At 55.1% G+C, this 22,273-nt stretch overlaps 3 protein-coding genes across 8 annotated transcripts in view; 1 reads left to right on the top strand and 2 right to left on the bottom strand.

Moving 5' to 3' along the window:
- Positions 1-271: 271 nt before the first annotated feature.
- On the bottom strand, positions 272-2,451 carry LOC148642229 (uncharacterized). Of its 4 annotated transcripts, XM_088616716.1 has the most exons (4): positions 2,219-2,451; positions 1,753-1,841; positions 1,032-1,156; positions 272-480 (listed from the first exon to the last, which is right to left on the bottom strand). In XM_088616716.1, the coding sequence occupies exons 1-4, from the start codon at positions 2,388-2,390 to the stop codon at positions 345-347; spliced, it is 522 nt and encodes a 173-aa protein (XP_088472842.1). In that variant the 5' UTR covers positions 2,391-2,451; the 3' UTR covers positions 272-344. The 4 variants fall into 4 exon arrangements, 1 of the variants encoding a protein (XP_088472842.1); XR_015929517.1 differs by having other exon boundaries at positions 927-2,451; XR_015929518.1 differs by having other exon boundaries at positions 272-1,621; positions 1,753-2,451.
- Positions 2,452-2,453: 2 nt separating this feature from the next.
- Positions 2,454-11,855, top strand: rnf223 (ring finger protein 223). Its single transcript, XM_088616715.1, has 2 exons — positions 2,454-7,613; positions 10,257-11,855. Exon 2 carries the CDS (start codon positions 10,291-10,293, stop codon positions 10,981-10,983), a length of 693 nt encoding a protein of 230 aa, XP_088472841.1. The 5' UTR covers positions 2,454-7,613; positions 10,257-10,290; the 3' UTR covers positions 10,984-11,855.
- Positions 11,856-17,678: 5,823 nt separating this feature from the next.
- Positions 17,679-22,273, bottom strand: part of ptpn11b (protein tyrosine phosphatase non-receptor type 11b) — a 41,914-nt gene continuing 37,319 nt past the window's right edge. For all 3 annotated transcript variants that reach the window (XM_088616712.1, XM_088616713.1, XM_088616714.1), the window contains 6 exons: positions 21,655-21,809; positions 21,047-21,114; positions 20,605-20,756; positions 20,143-20,243; positions 19,291-19,387; positions 17,679-18,580 (listed from right to left, as the gene is read on the bottom strand). In XM_088616712.1, coding sequence (XP_088472838.1) covers positions 19,303-19,387; positions 20,143-20,243; positions 20,605-20,756; positions 21,047-21,114; positions 21,655-21,809 — 561 coding nt within the window. In that variant the 3' untranslated portion in view covers positions 17,679-18,580; positions 19,291-19,302. The remainder of the gene's footprint in view (positions 18,581-19,290; positions 19,388-20,142; positions 20,244-20,604; positions 20,757-21,046; positions 21,115-21,654; positions 21,810-22,273) is intronic.

The following is a 22,273-nucleotide window of genomic DNA, read 5'->3' as shown; positions in this document are numbered from 1 at the left end:
GCTTTCTGTGAGGGGGAGGGAGGCCATTTTATGGTGTCCTCTGCTGGTTGGCACTCTTAGCCAGCTCAAGGTGGGATGTGTGTGCATACAGCCCTGTCCAGGAATTTTAAACCCTAAGTTCCTTTTGTATTTAGGGGATGGGGGTGCTTACTCCTCTGCACTCCAGTATTAGTGATAATGGTGAATGTTCAACTTGGCAAAACTTTTAAAAGGCTCCCACCATTGAGCCCAGACCTCACCACCCCCCTCCCATAAAACAACTCAATGCAAGTCAGTCAAAAGTTCAATTTTTTATTTTACTCAGCCACTTAACAGTTCTTCAAAGACTGGCCCCAACAAAGCCATTAACCCCCCCATGCCAATGCACAGGAGGGCCTCCCCCCTATGGGCAAAATGCCCATGCAAAAAAAAAGGGCACATGGACAGTTTGTCCACAGGGGGGAGACCACCACTGCCAGGCCACGCACACACCCAGGACACCTGCAAGACAAAAAGAAAAAAGTTAGACCAGAACGCTGACAACACCCACCACCACACCGCAGCGCCGCCCACGCACGCTCCACGACACCAGCGCCCGCCTGCCCCGAAACGCGAAACCCACGGCCGTCGCGGAGACGCGCACCCCCACGCAAAATCCCGCCACGGCATCGCCCTCGCGTGACCAGACTCCTCAAGCCTTCGACTTCCGCGCCCCCCCCAAAAAAAAATCTTCGGGGTTGAGGGATCCTCCGGCCTCTCCAGTCACGGCCCCACGCCGCTGCTCCGTCTTCGCACGACATCCTGGGGGGAGGTGGGGTTACACGCACGCGGACTAACCGCCGCTCCAGGTTTGTTCACGATCAAGTTCCACACTCTTCCGCGCACACGCAGCGCGAAACGAGGAACTCCTGCCGGGAAGGAGCCGGTTTAAACCCCAGCACGCTCACCTGAGCAGCGAGACCGCCCGTCTCTTCGCGCTGCGCCTCCGGCCCTGGAACAAACAAGAACAAGACTCAGCACAAGAGCTTCGAGCCCAAACCCTCCACACCTACCGGGGAAGAGTCACACGGGCTCCCCAGACCCGACCCGGCCAGCTCTCCTGCTCAGCCACCGAGAGAGAAATCCAGCCCGGAGCACCCGGAGGCGCGTCTCGCCGCAGCCCTGGAGGGAGAGAAACCTGCAAAAAAAAAAAAAGGAAGCACAGTGAGAACCGGCGCCACCACAACCCGCTTCTCCCGCCCACACCGGACATACTAATACCCCCCGCCCCCACCTGCTGACACGCGTGCCCACGCGTCTCCGCTCACTCACCCGCTAATTGCCAATTAGCCCCACCTGACTCCAGCGCCCGGAGCCCTACAAACACGACACCTCCAGCTGCCCCCTCCTCCGCCACCAGAGGGCTACACCCTCGCCCTTCCGGCGCGCTAAACGTGCGGCCCCCGGACCTGCTCAGTTTGCTCGCCCTCCAGGTAAGTCGCGGACCGCACTCGGATATTTCCCTAAATTTACGAATCGCAGATTTCCCACACCTACCAGAGTCACCACAACCCCCCCTGCTGGGAGAGGGAGGAGGGAGCTCGGGCGGACTGGCAGCCCAGTGTGTGATCTCCCGTCACAGCGAGTCTCTCCAATACTCCATCTGTTTATATGTAAGCAAATACAATAAACTGTCTTTATTGTAAATATCTGGAGGTTAAATGTATGTGTATTGCTTTCATGCCAATAAAGCACCTCGAATGGCCCAGGAGAGTTCACAGTGCGGATACTCACCCTCTCCCCGAGCCCTCCGGATGACCCTGCGGGACCCGCCTCCCCGGAAACCTGCTGTTCTCCCCCGCCTGCCTCTCCAGAAGCTACAGCTGGACACGCAACAGACGGGAGTAAAATACATTTTCAAGAAAACGCGCATTCGTCCCTGGGCCTCGATTCGTCCCGCTTAAACACCGGACCCTGCCGGCCTGCGGCTCCACTGTTCAAGTCCGACACGGGTGGACGGTACAAGAAATGCGGTTTTTTTTACGGTAAGTAGTTTCTTGCGATTGTGCAAGAAAAAAAGACGGACAACAGCCACTGTGCAGCACGACAAGTAACGGGTGAAAAACCGGTAGGCATCTTCCTATTAAAAAGTAAAAGTTACCCCCAAACCGCTGTGGCGCTTTCTTTTTAAAAAGTTACCTTGTCCCAGCTGCAGCGGCGGCTGCTCTCGGCACAACAGGAGGAAGAGAGAGGGACTCACCTCCGGCCGGCTCGGGCCTCGGCCTCCCCTGGTTCCCTGCCGCCGGTCCGAGCGCCCGGAGGGGCGGGCGGGCGCAGTGGCGGCGGCGCCCGTTGAAGGAGACGACGAGCTGAGAGGGAGCAGGGGGCGCCGGAACATCCTTCCCCGGGTGTGCGCAGTTAAAGCCCTCCATCCCTCGCAGCGAGGAGTGAAAACGAGTCCCGAGGCCGGAAACCACAAACCCTTCCAGCCCGTGCGGAGGATCATTAGCTTCCGCTCGGATCGGTCTCCACAGCCGGTCCTCCTGCGCACAGAACTCGCGGGCCGGGCCGGGCTGGGCAGGGACACGGACCGTTTCCACGGTCACTGCAGCTCCGTGGGGGCTTCCTCACGCATAAGTGTGGAGGGCAGCTGATTGCACGCTCCTACTACTCCTGGTGTAAACACTAACACCTTGCTCCTGTCTACACCTGAAGCACAAAGCTGGGCTGGGGGGTATTCTGCCCAGGAAAGTGGGGAAACAAGGACCTTACTTCTCCCTCCCCCCCCCTCAGCCCAGCCTTACACAAGCACAAAAGAGGGGTGCAGCTGTTTTTCTAGACTGTGGTCAATAATCCAGCCCCTCATGATCCCCACCTCCTCCCACACAGGGGCCTGCTAATGCTGAAGTCCCCCTGCTGCTCGTACCTGGGCTCGAGCCCCCCCCCCAGCGCTGTAGAGCAATAGAAACAGCTGGAACTGCTGAACCGCAGCCTGTCAGCTGGCAGCCTTCACTCACAGAGCCACTGGCCCCCAGTCAGGACACAGACTCCTAGGGAGCACGGGGAGCCAGTCAGCCCCAGGCTGGGCCCTGTGTGCACGCTGGGGTCCTTCACCCCAGCCTGCCTCACCCTGCAGGGGCCCAGCTGTCAGAGAGGCCTCTCTCTCGCTCGCGACTCCCTCCAGCCCCGCCTTTTCAGCACTGTCCTGCTCCAACGGGCTCAGAGCACACATTTCCACTGTCCACTGCAACACAACGACTTTCTCGCTCAAGACAGAAGGGTGCCGTTCGCCGCTACACCCTGCCCTGAGACGCTGTCCCCTCTGCTCCGGCAGCGCAAACTCCCAGACTTTCAGAGGTTGCTGAGGTTCCACTCCCCCACCTACACCTGCACTGATTCTGCAGGGCTGGGTGCTCCAGTAGCCTGGCCTCAGGCTGCTCTGTACTGCAGTGTTTCTAGATTTTATAGCCTCTCCCATTCTGTCGAACTGGAGAGTTCTTTGGTTCAGGCACACTGCAACATCAACCCCACGTATCCACTCGGCTCTGAGGCTGGCTTGTGATCCAGCCCACTCCGTTGCCCCCCCCCATGGCTGCTGCTGTGTGCGACACACCCGCCCTGCAGCCTCACGGAAGAACGGCTCCCTTTTCCATGACTTTATCGCAGTCATAAACCTTATCTGGGAGAGCCAGCCTTTCCCCATACACTGATATCCAGTAAAGGTGCAGCGTTTCCCTGTTGCCTCACCCCAGATAAAAGTGCACCATATCAGCTGGCTGCACTGGCGGTTTTAGGACAGGTGCAGCGGTCTTGGGCCACCAGGTGTGGCTGCAAGATATCTTTGGATCTCACAGAGTCAGGCAGACCAGGACATCCTGGCGGCTCAAACTAACGAAGCCAATTAACCGAGCTGCTGCAGTCATTACAGACGCCGGTGCTGTGGCCAGGTGTATCAATCTACAGGGCAGACACCACAAGACACCCCCTCTCACAGCAGGAGAGGAGCCCCTGGAGCTCTGCATGGTGCCTGCGTGCAGGGCTGCAGCCTTTGCCTTCCCACCGCACAGGACGGGTGAAGAGCTGCTCTGCCTCGTTGGGCTTCGGTGAATGAGGTCAGACATTGAATTGCTTGAAACGCAGTCACGCCCTGTCTGCTGTAGCACCTGGCCTTGGGGGCCGACTGTGCCCACAGGCCCGGCTCTCTCAGCAGGACACGCATTCCCAGGACCCAGGAGTCCGCGACCACACTATTCGTTCAGCCACACGCAGGCCCACCGGGCCTGGAGCCAGCACCTCAGAGTCCAGCAACAGAAGAACGGGCCGCATGCGTGAAGCGGTGCAGGCGTGTCCGCTTGGTGGACCCATGTGCGTTTCACCTACAGACGGCACGTGCCCGGTCTGGGAGCCGGGACGGAGCTCAGCGCAGTCTACATCTGGCTGATCCACGCTGCAGCTCGGCAGGTGGTATCTGCCGACTCTGCTGGCCAGAAGCGACACTGTGTCACCTGGCAGGTGACTGTCAGGCCTACTTATTCCACAGGTGCACTGATTGCACCAAGTATGAGGGCTCACAACGCCCCATCAGGAGATAATGTAAGAATAATAATTTGATTTTGCAGTTTGCTTGTTGATTTTCTTCATGCCTTTTTCAACAAAGAGGTAACAACTGGTTTTTATCAGGCTCAGAGACGGTGCCAATCAGTATACGCTTTGCTAATGGACCGATAAAATAAATGTATCAGCGGTAGGACAATTACAGGCTGCCCACACAGTACTCCTGAAACAGCACTTACAGCCCGAGGGCCATCGCCTTCTCCACCCGTTCTCCGCCAGCACCCAGTGTCTCCACCTGGGATAAAGACTGCGCTCGGAGAGGAGGCGACAGCTGCACTGGAAAGCAGACCTGCAGCTGTGTCACCCAGAAACGCTTTCTCACCTGTTTTCTGTCACAGCTGCAGGAGGCAGAGGTGCAGTGAGGTTCTGAAACCCAGCCTGGAGCGCAGAGCCCCTGAGGGCCTGTGTTCTGGCGTCTTCAGAGGGAACACAGGCTCGCACAGCAGGTGGTGCTCTCCCAGGCCCCTCCAGGGCAGGTGTCCGGGTACGAACAAGAGTCCTTCCCCTGTAGAGGAGGACAGTCCGGTCAGACCCAGGCCTGTAAGAGCAGTGACCAGCGCTGGAGCTGCTGGCCGGACAGGACTCCTATTGCACAGCACTGCTGAGTCATCCTGGCTTGGAGGAGCTGCAGGACTCCTCTCTCTAAGCCCTGAAGAAGCACTGGGTGTTTTTTTACAGTTACCTAATAGTTCAATAGTACCCAAGACTGCCTCAGTCTGGTTAGTTAGAGTTCACAGGCACACGGACAGATGTTAAAGATGTGATTCGATTTTCAGGTGCATCAGTGAAGTCAGTCACTGGTGTTTTTTCCCCAGGGGTGTGCCACCGTCGGAATATGGATCCCGTTCCCATCCCTGGCTCCTTTAAATACCTCGGCAGACAGCCTCCGCTGCTCAGCTGGGGGAGGAGTGAGTTGGGCCTTCGCAGCTGTGGCCGCAGGCGGGGGGGCAGGAGAGCCTGCTGGGTGTCCAGAGGGGGGCTGTGTCTGCACCTCCTCTTTCCCACCGCCGCCCCCACCTGGACACAGCAGGAGTGTCTGTGAGAGACTGAGTGTGAGTTTGAATGAGTGTGTGTGTGTGAAGGTGTGAGTGAGAGCGTGTGTTTGAGGGTGTTAGCTTGCATATGAGTGATTGCGAGAGTGTTAATGTGTATGTGTGTTTCAGGGTGTGTGTGTGTGTGTGTGTGAATGTGTATTTGAGAGTGTGAGGGGGAGTGTGATTGTGTGTGAGAGACTGTGAGTGAGTGTATGTTTAAGGATGAGTGTGTGAACGTGTGTGTTTGAGAGTACGAGGGGGAGAGTGTGTGTGTGTGTGTGTTTGAGAGTGCAAGGGGGAGAGTGTGAGTGTGTGTTTGAGGATGTGAGTGTGTTTGAGAGTGCGAGACTGGGCATGTGTGGAGAAGGGAAGGAGGGGGGTGGTGGCTGAACACTTTGGAGAAGAAAGGCTTCACTGTGTCTGGCTGAAACCCGATTCAGTGTGACGTCCTTTTAGTCACTTTGAGCAAAATCAGATCAGCCACGCCACAGCCGAAACACAATATGAGTGGGGTCGGTTACGCAGAAAAACACCACGAAACTATTATTCAGCTCCTAAACCCGCAGAAAACCAGAGAGTGAAGCCAGGAGAGGAAGAGGGAGACTGACAACCCCCTCCAGCACCAGACGGCCCTGAGACAGTGAAAAGTGAAAAGTGCTGCTTCCTCTCACTGCCAAGTTCCTGGGAAGGAGCAGTTTCTTGTAAAAGCTCATGACAAGCTCGTTCGGGAGAACAATAAAATCTACAGACTGTAGTTACTGGAAGGAGAGACAGTCGAGCTCAAGGGTCGGACCTGCGCTCGAGGCTCAGCTCTGCGTCTTGCCCCGATTCGTGTGGCCGAGGGCTCTGCTGGCATGCTGACTCACGCCGTGTGTGCAGGGCACACAGGTGTGCTGCAGGCTCTTCCCAGCACACTTCCTGGTTTGCATGACTCTGCACGGCTTTATCTGCTCAGTGCCAGGGAATGTCCAGCCTGGTCATCAACAGATGAGCCGGGCTGATTCATGCCGAGTACGAGGTGAGGCAGGTCTGGACTCTTCCCTTGTGACGAGCACTACCAGCTGGAGGCCATCATAACCAAGCAAGCCAAACAAATGCTCTATAACACCTTTAAAACCAACCGTGTTCCCTGTACTGTCCTGTTTACAGAGCAGGCCTGAAAATGCTGGACGTTGTGACACGTTTCACTCCTGAACTGAGACACAGAATGAGCATTCCAGTTCCTTTTCTAGGTCAGCCAGCAGGAGAATGGCAGGAGTCTTTATGCACACATCTCATTCTTGTTTGAATGGCTCGTGATGTAGAAGAAAGCAGAGAGGGGAAATCTGACATTTTCCTGAAATCAGGCTCCCACACTGCTGGGGAAGGTTTCATACTGTTTACTGTGATAGCCAACTCTCTCCCCTACCTCACCTCCAAAACCTGCAGCCAGACTCGACTCAATAGTGTCCCTCAGCCGTGTTAATCAGACACCGGGCTGAGTTTCACACCTGTCCTGCTGTTGAAGGTGTGTTGTACTCACTCTCTCTTTTGTGCCCAATCCCTGAGATTGAGAGAAACTGAGTTTCAAATGTAATTAAGGTGAGTAACACACAACCCCCTGGTGGAAGAATAGCCTGCTCAGTAGCATCACTTCCTGAGTAACGCTGGTCTTATCAAGCGCAAAGTCACACAGACTGTGTGAGGGGTGTGTAGGCAGTGACCTGCCTCATGCTCAGTTTTTTCCTACTTCTTCCTTTCTGCTGTTATTGTTCGCTCCGGCTCATTTACATACCGCTTGAAAAGGCAGGGGCAGAGCCTGCCAGGGGAGTCCAGACTACAGCAGCGGAGCTGAGCAGCTGCAGGTGTGTCTGATCCTGCCACAGCCCGGAGCTGCCCTGCAGCACACATCCAGCAGACATCCAGCAGACACACACACACAGACCGGCCAGCCCGACGCCCCAGCAGGACAGCAAGCAGCATGGAAACAAGGGGACTGAGGAGCTGAGCTGTAACCCTCTTCCACAGGTATGGATTTCTCTGCACACTCATTGTGTACGCCGTGCGCTACACACAGTGACACAGGCCACACAACCGTCGTGGGTGAAAGCTGCGATACAGGTCTGACCTATCATTCCTCATTTCTATAAGCATTGAGCAGAATGGGATTGAGTTTTTGTAACAAAGGACCCACATTTAAATCCTGTACATCTGCCAAAAAAAAAACAGCGATTTACTTTTTAAATAATCTATTGCTTTCAACAAGATTCCAGCTGAAAAGTGAATTAAAGAAATTAAGGCAGTGACTGGACTATACAGTACGTGTATTAGGGAGAACTGTACAGAAATCTGATAGCTCTGCATTTGATGGAATATTCTTTGTTAAAGCTTTCTTGCTCTGGTTAGGGCAAACAAGCACACCTTTAAAACTGCTAACCCCACAGCATCTGACAGGCTTAAACTTCATAATCCTCTTTCAAAACAACAAAGAAATATCTAAGAATATCCCGTGGATCATGTACAGTACCCATGTGCTGTACACAGCTCAGTATCTGAGCCCGGCCAGTGAACTCACCTGGTACAGGTATGCTGAAGTTCCCGGAGTGTCACAGCCAGCCCAGTGCCGTCTCCACAGCTGCAGCGCAGGAAGAGGGCGCCTCGGCTCTCTCTGGGCCACGGAGCCAGAGCCAATCCCCTTGTCCGGAAGGCTGGGCCAGCTGAGCGGAACCAGTGCCTCCTGGCTCGGCCCCTCTGGAAGGTCACGCGTGCCGGTCCCTGCAGCACACTCCACTCCCGCCCTGAGCACGGCTCCTGCCGTCCAGGTCTCGTCCGGGCTCCTGCGACTCCTGGACAGGGCCGCCTGGGGGGCAGCTGTTGCCATGGGGGAGGCCTGCCACTCCAGGATCGCCCAGGACAGGAGAGCGGTCAGCGGGCGTGTGCAGAGACGCTCCACGACACGCCTGCAGCTCAGCCTCTCGACTTCTGGTCCGGAAGAAGTTCGTGGAGATTTTTTCCACGAAACGAGGGAGAAACTATCGGACAGTGAGGGGCACATGTAGGGCTTGGCGCTGACCTGTACAGTTATTCTGTCAGCATGCGGTCAGCCCAGGCCCCGGTCTGAGCTTGGGACTGTGCAGCATGTGAGGAGGACAGAGAGTGACCTTCGTGCTGAGTGTTGCTAGGCGCCATGAAACCGATACACTGTAAATGTTTATCTACCTTCTGAAAACATCGCTCCTCTGGCTGGGAACCTGGCTGGCGTCTGCAGGGCAAGAGGAGCAACACAAGCCCCCACACAGACGCGTGCCCCCCCTCAGAGGGCAGCTTTCGTCTCCCTGTGTGCTGTGAGCCCCCCACCTGGTCACACACGGGGGGAGCCCCCCGCTGTCCCGTCCCTGCGTGCTCACCGCTGCTGACCGGCGAGCTGGGGCCAGCAGGAGCTCAGGAGCGTGGTGGCGTGACTGCGGCCTCTGGGGGCGCCCCGGGCTGAGAGCCCCGGTGTAAATGTCAGGGTTGCGGAGGCGAACAGAGCCGCCAGTGTCTGGAGCTGCGGTTCTGTAACAGTATCTCCCTGCTGGAGCACAGGGGCGCGGGCCAGCACATTTCACTCCCCTCTCGCACACGCGGAGGGGAACAGCCCGGGGCTGGGAGAAGCAGCAGCTTGATGTGGACAAACCGAGAGAGCGGTCGTTCCCGTCCCCCACCAGGCCCAGGCGCCCTCCAGCTGAGCCTGAGGCTCGAGCCCCGGGGAAGGCCGGCCAGCAGCTGAGCTCGGCTCACTGGAGCAGGGGCCCAGACAACAGGGAGAGAAGAAGTCCCGGAGGTCTTCCCCCTGTCAGACCCAGGGCCGGCGAGGGCAGAGACAGGGTGCGATCTTACTTCAGGACACGGTGCTTCCGGTCAGATCACCTGCTGCAGGTCTCCGGCGACACTGCCTGTAAGACCTTCAGGGCTCCGGCCCCCAGGACTGAGGCTGCGCCTGAGTCAGGAGGAAGTCTTAGACACTCAGGGTAAATGGGGAAAAGCTCGTACACACCTGCAGTCGGTGTGCCCATCTAGGAGAGAGGCTCCAGGGCAGGGTGTCAGGTTGTCCCAAATATTTCAGCACTCAAAATAAGCAGACAGTACCGAGGAAACGATACTAGAATCTCTGTGAGCTGTTAATGTAGCCTTCAAAGCAGCTCTGTGTGCACGCCCTACACACCGTTAACGAAACGCAGGGCCAGGCCACCCCTCAGGACAGGGCTCTCTGGCTCAGCAGCACTCCTTGCACACAGGCAGGGACGGCACACGAAACACATCCAGTCCTGCCCTCTCTCAGCCACGGTTTCACACTGTAAGAGCTGGGAGCTGTTGAAAGGACAATACCTGCCCAGCATGTTGGCACGAGGTCTCTCCAGTAAAGGTTTAGGACAAGACCGTCCACAGCAGGCTGTCCACGGTGCTCCGCGGCCTGTCCCTCGCCGGCAACTGGAAGTGCGAAGTGTGGCCTTGCAGGGGGCAGCTGATCCTTATTCCACAGGGAGCGAGTGGAAGATCTGTCAGCAGTGCTGAGCTCAGGAGCGCGGTCTGGGCTGAACACGCCTGATCTAGGAGCGGTGGTGGGGGGCAGAGGCAGGGCCTGTTGTCACTGCGCGTGAACCCACTCCAGCCTCTCTTCTCTTCCCTCAGGTGGGGCAGGACGAGCCGCAGCCCCCAGAGCAGGATGGCGGAGGAACCCCGCGTGTGGAGCATCGAGGACCCCCCTCCCGACGAGGACCCCGAGAACGGGGAGGGCCGGCCGGAGTGCTCCATCTGCTTCAACACGTACGACAACGTCTTCAAGACGCCCAAGGTGCTTGAGTGCGCCCACACCTTCTGCCTGGAGTGCCTGTCCCGGCTGATGGCCGCCGTGTCCGCGGAGCAGGAGGCCGGGCAGATCCCCTGCCCGCTGTGCCGCCAGACCACCGCGGTCCCGGAGAGGGGGCCCCCCGCCCTCGCCACCAGCCGCGAGGTGCTGTGCCAGCTGCCGGCGCACCAGCAGCGCGAGGAGCCCGTGTGGATGGAGGGGGAAAAGCTGTGCTACAAGCGCCTGCCGGACTCCGGCCTCTCCGACTTCTGCGTCTGCATCGACATCGGCGTGTCCAAGCCGGAGGCGGCGCCGGCCGTGCTCCTGGCCCGGCCCCGGGGCCGCTGGGGCCGCCTGCGCCCGCTGGCGGACTGGAAGCGGCTGCTGCTCTTCCTCCTCCTCGTCATCATGCTGGCGTGCATCGTGCTGTGGCCCCTGCAGTGCGTCTTCACCACGGGCACCTTGCGCTGCTTCCACAGGGAGGCGCCGCCGCCGCCCTCGGGGGCCGCCAACTCCACGGCCCCCTCCGCCACGGCCGCGCCCTGGGCCAACGCCACCACCCCGCGCTGAGCGCCCGCCAGGAGCCCCACGGGCTGCACCCGCGCCGGGCACAGGGAAAGCGCGAGGCATTTCGTTCGGGGAATCTTCGGCAGGCAACAGCTGAAATACGCCACTCCCCTGCGCCCTGGCCGGACGTCACGAACACCACAACACGGGGGGACGACGCCGGAGCGCCGCCCCCTTCTGAGCGTTTCCAGCTGCTCCAGGGTCCGGGGCCGCAGCCACCTTCCGTGTGGAGTTTGCAGGCTCTCCTTCCTCCGGCGCTCCAGTTTCCTCCTGCCTCCTGGAGTCGAGCTGGCCCGGGTAGCTGGTGTGTCTGAACAGTCCTGGGGAAAAAGTGCACACCCTGCAATGGTCTGGCGTCCTGGTCCTGGGTCTGATCCCGGTCCCGAGTCTGATCCTGGCTCTGGTCCCGGCCCGGCCTGGCGCCCTGTGCTTCCTGGGATACCCTGACTGACGGATGCGTGGAGTTACAGTATCCTTAACCCAATGCTGTCGATTGTATTCTTCCCAATTCAAGGTGGAGGTAAATCTCATTTTTGGACTCGCCGTTTCTTCTTAGGACCTCAGTGTTAGCAGAATGTCCTTGTGAGCGTGTAGCAGCTGCAGTCCGAAACCCAGCGCAGCTGTGCACACCTGGGCAGCTCCGTCTCACGCCAGAGGGCTGGTGCGGCCAGCCAGGCGCTGCTGCGGGGAAACCTCTCCTCACTGATGCCCCCAGACACCCCGGGACTGTGCGCGGCGAGCAGCAGGACAGGGGAGCTGCTCAAGGACAACCTGGATATTTTGTAGACTGTCAATTTCTGTGTTACTGCATTTTTTATCATGCTTCTTTTTTTGTACACACAAAAGTGCAATAAAATTTAAAAAGGTGAAGTTTTGACGTTGGTGACGCGTTTCAAGTGCTGTTGTTTGACAAGGTGGTCAGGGGAGGCGTCAGGCCAGAGGTCCCTGGGGCTCCGTTGGGGCACCTTCCTTCCTCGCTGACCCGTCAGCTGGCCGCACGGCCGCGGGGAGGTCGGGGGTGTTTCTGACACTGAAGGGTGGGAGGGGCGCAGAGGAAGAGGACACAGTGGCCTGAAGCCCTCTTCTCACTCCTGCTGTGGCTTGTGTACGCGAGACAGGTCAGAGAATAGTGGCTCAGGAACTGGATGGGCTGGTTGGCCCGGTTGCACAACTAACTGGCGTGAAACGGCACCTGATAAAAAACGAGCTCTGGTTACAGGCAGCTGGCGCAGACAAGTCCTGACTCGCTCCGACTCGCCGCCGTGATCTACAAGAGCAGAGCCCCAGGTGATCGAGAGAATCGCCCTTTGTTCCCGGAGCGCCAGCTCCTGCTGCGTGCGCAGGGCCGGCCATCACACAGCAGGCTGGGACAGGTCAGCAAGAGCCGAGAAAATAATGCGCCTCTCTGTGGTTTATAGTCCGATTTGAGATAACCGGGAAACTAATTTAAATCTGACCGTTTGATAAAACAAACCAAGTTCATTTCTGTGCCGGTCTGCCCAGAGCGGACATTGGCAACAGCTCCACCAAGGGCTTCTGGGGAGATCGGGGAGATGATCACTGGCGAGAATGGGACCCGGGCTGCCCTGGGTCCGACTGGGCAGCAGCGTGGCAGCTGTGTGAGACCAGCGCTTTGGATTTCCACCATTCCTGCGCTGTTCCAGTGACCTGGGTGTAGGAGTTTCCTGGGGGAGACGGGGTTCCACAGACAAACGGCTCCCCGTGGAACAGACGAGGAACGCTGTTCTGGGACTCGAGACCCCACACGGCCCGTTCTAAACCCCAGCCGTGGGGCCCTGTGCTCTCCCTGCTCACTGTCCCGCGCCGGACCACAGAGGAGCTGACCGGTCCTCAGACCACAGAGGAGCTGACCGCTATTCACTCCGCAGAGAAACACCAGGGCCCCGGGCCAGAGCAGGAAGGAAGACAAAGACAAAGACGGGGACACGACGGCAGAGGTGAGGAAACACCAGGGAGCAGAAAAAGAAGGAAGGGCTGATGGGAAATTCCAGAGCGATTCCAAGAAGCGCGAAAGGGCAGCGTTCTTCTGGGAGTCAGAGCGGAAGCCGGGTCAATCTGTAACTAACACTCTGAGCGTCATCTTCCCAGGAGGTGTTCTGACCGGGCAGTTAGTGCCCACTACAGTGCCGACAGAGAGGGCGGCTCTCGGTCAGTGTTTTACAAGTCAGTCACCACGGCCCGACTTTCTACTCCAGTGATGAACACCAAAACGACAAGCTCTCCGCCGCGATCCTCTTCCGCAAGCAAACCGAGCAGGTCTCAGAGCAGAAAGATTACGGCAACCAGGTAAAAAGGATCTTTCAGGGAGACAACAATCCAAACAAATACCAAATGAGGTTTGTATTTCGAAACCTCTTCTTCGCCTGAGCTGCGCAGGTGAGGTTACCGGAGAAGTCCGGAATCGGGGTGCAGGAGGGAGCCCGGAATTTCTCCCAGGGTGGTAGTGAAGACGAGTCACAAGTGAGAAGGGGTCAGCAGGCCTCGTTTGTGACCTTCAAACTCCTGGAATCCCTTAAGCCACACCTGTAGTTCTCGGAACACTGCCAACTGGATCGAGCCAGATTATCACGGGACGTCCCGGTCGCCGTTTCCGAAAGAAGAGGACGGGCGGCCTGATTTACACCTTCCCAGCATCCAGCCCAGCCACCGCGGCTGTGGAGAGACAGAGACAAGGAGCTGTCCACTGTAGAGGGAAGAGACAGCTGTCCTGCTGTCAGAGGACCGAGGTCTGAGTTTACTGGTTTCCCCATGAGAGAGAGTTAGGCCCATAAGCAGGACACCAAACTACAGCACAAACCCAGCTGTCACCCCCCATTCCTGGGGAACAGCCCAACAAGACCATCATTCAGGCGCCTGGTACTCTCTTAGAAAAAGGAAAACTGGAGCCAGACAAACAGGAGAACATTTCCGCCCCATTATTGTTGGGTGCAAATGGAAATTAAAATGGAAAATCAAATTAAATGGATTTCATACACATGTATCAACACCTGCTGACAGACCTCCTTTTAATGTGCATTTCAGCAGTTACATGGCAGCTACAAACTCTGTAGACCCATGGCATCTTCATGAGCACATACTGATTGAAAACAGCTTTATAACGAGTATTTACACGAGGACCCCCTACAGAAAGACAAACCCAGACCATCACTCCCTGCAGCGTTGCTCGGACCATCGGGAAAGCACAAGGAATCCTCTTCAAAGTCTAAACCGAGATGTCTGCAACACTTTTAAAATTTTACAATTGCTTTCCAAAAGGTACGTTTAAACTACGTAAAGCCGGTCTTGAGATAAAAAACTGAAATACACAGGGACCCTGTTATTCACACCTAAGCATTTCGGAAGTGTGCCAAGTCAGCCCCTTGCAGCCTGATTCAGCCAGGCCAGGAGGGTTTCTGACCTGTTCGAAAGGGCCTACAGTGCAGACCTGCTTTCCCACTCCTGTATTTATACAGACCTGCAGATTACATAACCTCTGGGAGGTGAAGGCAAGCAATGCACACTGACCATCACCAGCCAGACAAGCACACCAGTGCCCCAGAGTTGTGGCACAATCTCGCCCTCGTTATTCTGGTTTGCTGCATTATCCAATACAAAATGAGCAGATTGCCGTTTCAACCCAATCGATCACCATGACGATGTAACCGGCGCCGGGCACCCCACTGTGCCAGTCCAGCCGGCCGTGATGCCTGCTGTTCCAGTGTGACCTCCGCCCGCAGAGCAGGGAAAGAGCCGGAGAGCTCCTCCGACTGATACAAACACAGCGACGGGCTTTGCTTTCCATTCTTTTTATTGAGGGGGGGGGGGAGGGGGTTGGGGCAGACAGTGCCCCTCACGTCTGGAACCACGACTTCACAGAAACGCAACACGAGGTGCGTAGTGCGCCCCATCTGAGAAAAGGTTGAAAAATTCAAGTAACAAAAAAAATCAGATTAAGAAACACTTGCTTTTGAAATTCTCCTCATAATAACGGTTTCAGGATTATAATAATAATAAGATTGTGGTCAAAACCATCCTTCAGAATACAGAAGTCATTACACTGTACGACATACAATAAACAGCTTACACACACATATCGAGAAAAAACACATCCTACGAAAATACACTTACATTTACATGAACAGCCTACAGCTCGATACCCAGAGTACTGCTTGTGGCCTGGAGGTCCCTCCCAGAATTCAAAGCTCAGCGCATTGGCTGCACACTCCACAATCACCTTTCGAGTATCGGAAGTGGGACAGAAGTTTCCCACCAACCGCTTGGGTGCAGAGACACGGAAAAACATTCTTAGAGCCTCTACTCAGCTGGGATACAGCCCAGCAGTGCTCACAGTGCACTGTCAGTCACACAGAGGCGCCGCCCCTGACAGAGCACCTGGGCAGGGAGACTCTCCCAGCACATCGACCATCATCGCTTCTCCACTCAGGTACGGGGGAAACCCTCCACTCCACTGCCATGTTTCAATACAGCCAGCCCCTTCAGGGCCAGCTGTCAGGGGAACAAGCAGGAGAAGCTGGCTCCAGAGAAAGCCAGCACTGCGGTAGACCGGAAGGGCCGCAGACTGAGTATCCTGGCCTACAGTATAAACGCACTAACACGTCCTGTGTGCACGCAGTCCATGTAAATCCATACACAGGTGGAAACACTTTGTTTGACAAATCACCCCATCAAAAAAATAAATGATGTGGCCTCTGACATGACAATCAGAGTGACCACGTGTACACAGAGTGACCAAGTGTACCTCGAACCTGACTCTCTAGTTCTAATTTACCCTTCAAAGGCAGCAGCACCAGAAATACATCTGGACTGTTCTGGAAGTAATGGGGCACAAGTCCAGGTCGGTAAGTCGCTTGTTGCACGAGATGCCCGAGCTTTGACACGGGAAGATGTTTTGAAACCTCGAAGAGGTTTTCGAAACAGTGCAACATTCCAGCTACTTCCTGAGCGAGACGACCAACTGGGCTTCCTCCAGAGCAGCACTGTTCCTGTCCCAGCCGGACTCTGCCCTTCCTGCCCCACGCAGCTCGGAATGAGCTGACAAGCAAGTAGCTTCTCCAGTTGCCAGAGCAGCGAGAGGGAGGGAGATGTTTCTAGCGCACCTGTACGCCCACAGTGGGGCCAGCGGCCAGCCAGGTGGGAGTCTACAAGTTTTTCACATACCTGCCTTGGTATAAGGGGGATCACCAGGGCACATGGCATCCTCGCTGTGTCCTGGGATTAGACCAGTTCAGCTCTGCTGCTCACCAGGAACGGACAGACTGGCTACAGCGCCTCCACGCACCCCAGCAGCTCTGCAGGTAACTCAGAAATCTCTGCGACGGACAGCGTTGTGCTCTTAAACACTACAGGTCCAAGGTCTGTGGATGGTTAATGTCTGCACACACTTTCTCCGACAACAGAGCAGGTTATCAGCCACCCAACAGACAGTGTGGGAGTTTGTAACACAGCTGCCCCTGTACATATGTGGCTGAGCACTACGGTTGTTTGCTGTGGCCACAATGTATTACATCATATTTGAAACACGCTCATGAGGAATAATAAAGTGCACTAGATGCAGTCAGTAAATCAACACACCCTGTCAATTTCACTGAGCTGGGAACTGTCTGGTCAGCTCACATGCAACTGACTGAACCCAAAGGTCTCCGAAGGAACAGGAACTCAGCACTTCTGAGAGCACTATATGGTTCAGCCGCAGGCTCTGTTCAGCTCAGATGCTGCCTGAGGTGGGCACTGACGCCCCTGTACCTCACTCCGTGCCTCTGGACCAGGCCCAGGGCTCCGCAGCTGCTGTTGGTGACCTGGCCAAGCTGACTCATCGCATAATTAGGCCAATTTCAGTTTCCGGTCTTCCGGGGCTGATCTTTTAAAGACCGAGAAAGACCCGTGGAGACAGAGCCCCAGGGAGCACCAGGAGTTCACACACTCGGCCAAACGCAGAATCATGACAACAGGGGTGTTTGCAGGCGGCATGCCAGCAAGTCCCAACTCTCCTTACAGCAGCACAGAATTACACACATACTCACTCCTTCAGTCACCTTCATTCCTTACTGCCGGTCACCACGTTCGGCTCTTATTCTAGTGGTCTTTAAAGTGACCATCACCACACCACAGCTAAGACTCAATATGCTTCAAAACTCAACACCCCCCACCCCAAGTGTGTTTGTCTTATTTACTTAAGTATCAGCCCCCACTTTCCATTAGAATCCTTCACAAAATACTGCAAAGGGCATGTCGAAGACTGCTGGACACGGGTCCATTTTTTATATTAAAAAAACAATTGTACTTTGATTCACGGGAACGCTGGGCTCCTGTGCAACTAGCTCGAGACAGTAAAGCGCTGTGCTGAGAGTGATCTACGTCCGACCGATAGGGAAAGGGAAGGGCGCAGACTCCCGACTTGTGTCAAACGCTAGCGAAGATGTGGGAGCTGCTGGTTTCACAAGGAGTAACTAGTAAGTGAGACCACAGAGCACCACCTGCAGCTCGCGGGAATGAGGGAGGGCTCACTGAACAGAGTGCTTCACATCCAGTTAACAACTCCCTAAGCCAGCAAATGTGCATCTTGAAAACAGGGTGTGCTTGGAGAGACTGTAGGAAGAGTCCCACAGCACAGCCCTTTGTGTTGCTCTGGGTACAGAAGAGGTAAGGTTCTGGGACACATCTCGTTGACACAACTGTCGTGAGTTTCAAAGACGGAAGAATCCTTTTATTTTTACCGTTCTTTTTCCACTTTTAAAAGAGTGGAATTTCTGCTCGACTCCAAACACTCCAGAGAAAGTTCTTTGAGCCTGATCACGTCAGTGGTCTTTGGTTACAGTAGATAAAGTAGCTAACAACAACAAGCCAAAGCACACTTCAAGACACAGGGGGGAGGGGAGACGAGCACCCGGCGCCAGGACCGCGGTCAGCTGCTGCCCCTGAAGGACGGAGAACGGGGGGGTGCACTAACTCGCTCTGGGCAGCCTGCAGTGGCGCAGCGACAAGGCCGAGGTCCCCCCGTCTCTCCAGCTCACAGGGCCGCCCAGTGTCCTCCGACACATCCAGTTTGCACAACAGATCCAGGAGAAGAAAAGCTGCTTCACCTTTTACTTCCCGTATATATTGTACACTTTAAATACTTTAAAATATATTTATAGATCTGTGTATATATTATTTAAAAACAATGAAAATTTCAGAACAATCAGTAGGAGAAAGATTATCCGAGCTCTTTTCCCATCTCTCGGAGCCTGAACATGTCGACCCATCTCCCCGATGAATGCAGATCCCAAACACAGTTTTGTTCCCATAGTTCACTGTTTGGGGGCTGAGAAGGAGGACGGGTTGGGGTGCATTCAAGAGCAATCCTGCAGAGGAGGCACTTATTTCAGGAACAGAAGAGGAACGAGACGAGGAGGAGGAGGGGAGGAGGGGACAAAAGTCACGCTGATTAGCCAAAGTCTTTCCATCCTCATAGCAGGTGACTGAAGCCAGGCTTCGCGGCTTCCACCTCAGGGGCTTCAACTTCGCCTTGCTGCCTGTCTGAGGGGTCCACCCGATCAGCTCGGCTTAAAACCCATCGTTGTGTTTAGGAACTCCACATGTCCTGAGGGAAAAAAAGGACAAGGTGTGTGGACTTTATGGGGCAAAAAAAAAGGGCTAAAAGCACACTGGGCACCTGCAGCAAAAGCGAGAGGTCAGCTGCACAGAGCGCAGAAAAATGACTCTGCACAAGGACAAGCCAAAGCACAAAGGAAGCACAAACTACGCCGGCTTCAAGAACAGCTAGCTCTGAACAAGAGCTGGAGAGCCAGTGATGTCAGCCGGGTGGCAGCGTGGAGGAGAGGCGCGGACCCCCTGGTGTGGGGGTTCGAGCCCCAGGTGAGAAACGGGCTGTATCCATGTGACTTCAGCACCCCCAGCGTACGAATGGGTGTCAGATCAAGCGGATAAACTATAAATCTTTTGTAGAAAAAAACAGAATCGCAGGCTCTGGTAAGAACAACCCGGGCTTGTGCTAGAACCTTGTGGCTCTTTATGGTATCTCCTGCAGAGACAAGGGCAACGTCCTGCTGACAAATCGCTTGACGTCTGCGTGTAAGAATAAGAGAGGGTGCTCAAGCACAACATAAAATCATAAAACATGTTTTTTATAAAACATAAAATCTGGCAAGGCATCAAGAAGGACATTAACGCATCCGGAAAATGTGTCTTAATGGCCTTCAGAAGTGAAAGACGACACGCACACACTAATCCAAGCCTGCAGAAGGCCTTTCTGAGCCAACGGCTGCACAGACACAGGTGTGGCATACTCACAAGCACCCTGCTTTATCTCCTGGCGTTGCTGATCCCTGAAGCCTTGGGTTTTTTAATGTTTAAATTCTCATACACGCTTGCTGAATCATCATAAACCCTGGAAACAAGACAAAGGACCACAGTGAGGTTCTCATCAGGAGAAACATTCAGCAGAAAGACAAGCTCGGAAACGCATCTGATCAAATCTCTGCGTATAACCACAGGCTCTGAACAGGCAGGCTGAACACAGACTCTTCTCCTTTCAGAGCAGGGGAAGTAGCAGAGCCTCAGAGGTGGCTTTCCCCTTGACTTCCAACAGGGGGAGCCACTGTCCTGAGCTATGGATGAGATGGGTCAGAGCCCATCTTTTTTTCAGCACAGTGTATAACCTTACATTTTATACACGTGAGTCACATGTGTGAAATCGTGTGGCATTCTCAGCCCTCCTATATTATCCATCACAAGAAAACCGCCCAGCAGCAGTAAAGAATAGACCAGTGGGAAGCCTTATCGACTGGGTAAAAACAGGTCCCTGCCAGGTCTGATCTAGCAGTCACACTGCTGGCAGAGCTCATCCACCTCTGCGTAGAGTCTAAAAAGCACAGCACGCGATCCAGCAAGCACGGAGACGCAGCCCAGTGTCAGTGTGACGGACACCAACAGTAGCTCGCGCCCAGCTGGCAGATCAACGCCAGTCAGACACTTCTCCAGTCTTTCTACCTGTACGCTACTTCACAAACCCCGAATTAGGAAGACACGGTGTCGTCGGCTTGTGTTTGTGCTGCATGATAAGCGTTGTTCCTTTCATATCAAGCTCCGGGGTGTGAGGCTGCAGGTTCGAGAGCAGGGCGGGCGGACAGCGGCCCCACTCACATTGAGGGCGCCTGGGAGGCGGGCACGCCGGGCTTCTGCTTGGCGTTCTCCGTGGGCGGGTAGCGGATGTTGGAATACTCCCTCTCCTTCGTCTTATTCCTCTGCGAAAAGGAGAGTGACCAGTCCATGAGTCCTCAAACTGTCCCACTCCTTCCCCCAAAGCACAAGCGACACCGACTGATCCTATTCAGGTGTTCGGCCAGCACTGACCTCTCTAGAGGTCACTCTACTGACCAATCCCCGAGTACACAAGTCAGAAAGGTCAAAGGTTACAAGGTCACAGTCACAGCAGACTATACTGTTCCTACTTCCACATCTGCCATTTTCTCAAAGACTAAAACCAAAGGTCTCAAATAAATTCAATATATCAATTCTCTCAATTCCCGGTGGCAGCTGCCGTTTAAACCGTTAAACTTCCGATAAAACCTCTGGAAGCAGCAGCGTGCAGTGGGGTGACCTCACCTGTTCCTCCTCCAGTCTCTTCTGAACGGTGTCTATGTACTGCTGCACAGCCATGTAAATGAACTTGTACTGCGCTTCAGTCTGGACCATCCCCGATCGTTGGCACCGCACCATCTGGATGGTTTTGGGGATGTCTATGTCGCAGTCCAGCCCTGCGGCAAGGCACGGGAAACAGGAAACACATGGCAGCACAAAACACTTCCGGGTCAATCAGCACTTTGGTAAGAAACAACTCTTTGTGAGAACAGCTGGGTTTCTGCAGACCTCCACAACTCCAGCTCAACAATAAGAACGTCCATTCTGGACAGGCAACCCTGCTCCTTACTCTGGCTTATCGGCACCCCAGTGTTTAGTTCAGGAACGTGTACTTTCAACAGTGCCCACAAGAGGGCCTCATCAACCACACTGATGCCCTGCAGCTGATAACACAGCAGCCTCTTACCTTGTCTGTTAATGATGTCGATGAGAATGTCGATGACAATTATTGTTCCTGTTCTGCCTATTCCTGCACTGAAAGAGAAAAATAAAGTCTATATTCAGTGTGTGACATTTAAACTTCAGTCTTGCCAAACTTGCAGGGAATGGTTAACAGCACACTGACTGCTGCACACTCAAGTCAAAAACAAATAGCATTACTTTTCATTTTCGTGGGCAGAATGGGAAACTGAATTCTGTTCTACATTCCTGACCGGTTTACTTTACTGCCCTGTATCGATTTTGTCTGAGCCAAACTGAATTACAACTGAAAGCTATTTGCTCTCTCTATCACATTTTTCTTCTCCTTAGCATGAGAAGCACAGCCAATTATAAATCATGAGCGCACAGACAGTTATATATCACCAGTGCCACCCAGACTCAAAAGCTGCACGGACAAGGCCTCGAACCCGAGACCAGGTCTGTGCTCTCACCGGCCGAGACTGGCTGTGGGGGAGGTTTATTTTCTGTCTCAATCAGTCTGGTCTCTGCTACAGTGCTCTTCACAGCAGTTTGCCACCGAGCTCTTTGCTGGGTTACCCGAATGAAGACAGACCGGGCTGCCGTCTCTCTTACCTGCAGTGCACCACGATGGGCCCAGTGTCTTGAACGCTGTTCTGGGCTCGGTTGACCTGGTCCAGGAAGCTCAGAACCCCACCCGGCTCGTTAGGTACCCCATGGTCAGGCCAGCTCAGGTACTGGTAGTGCCAGATGTACCTGGGTGGTTCATTCTGCAAGAGAAACAAAAGCGTCCTGGGCTTTAGAACATCCTGTTTTGTATTTAGGAAGGCTTTGCTTGTGTACTGAAATGACAACTTACCCTGGTGAGCCATCTTTGATGGGCAATAATACATAACAACAGGAGTGACTACACCAGTAGAGGCATAGCCTGCTGTATACTAGACTACAAACAGAATCACACAGTGTGCCCGAGCGCGAGGCACAGGCCTGTGCGTTACTGGACAGGCCGGACACAGAGCGCACCGAGCTGGCTACCCCAGGAAAGGGGCAGGCCAGGATAGGGAGCCAATGCCCCACCGCAGGCTGACAACAGGAAACACAGCTGAATCAGCTGAAACAGATGTCGGCTTGACCCCATCCTTGCAGGCAGGATGCTGGGACGTCCTGGGACACTCCCCACGTCCAGAGAGCGACACGCTGGCCATCCTTTGGCCTCTTCAATCCTGCACCTTAT

This window comes from Lepisosteus platostomus, chromosome 23 (assembly GCF_059453375.1).
Source record: "Lepisosteus platostomus isolate fLepPlt1 chromosome 23, fLepPlt1.hap1, whole genome shotgun sequence".
NCBI classification, from domain to species: Eukaryota; Metazoa; Chordata; class Actinopteri; order Semionotiformes; family Lepisosteidae; genus Lepisosteus; species Lepisosteus platostomus.
The sequence above is the reverse complement of the archived record's forward strand: the minus strand, read 5'-3'. Positions and strand labels throughout refer to the sequence as shown.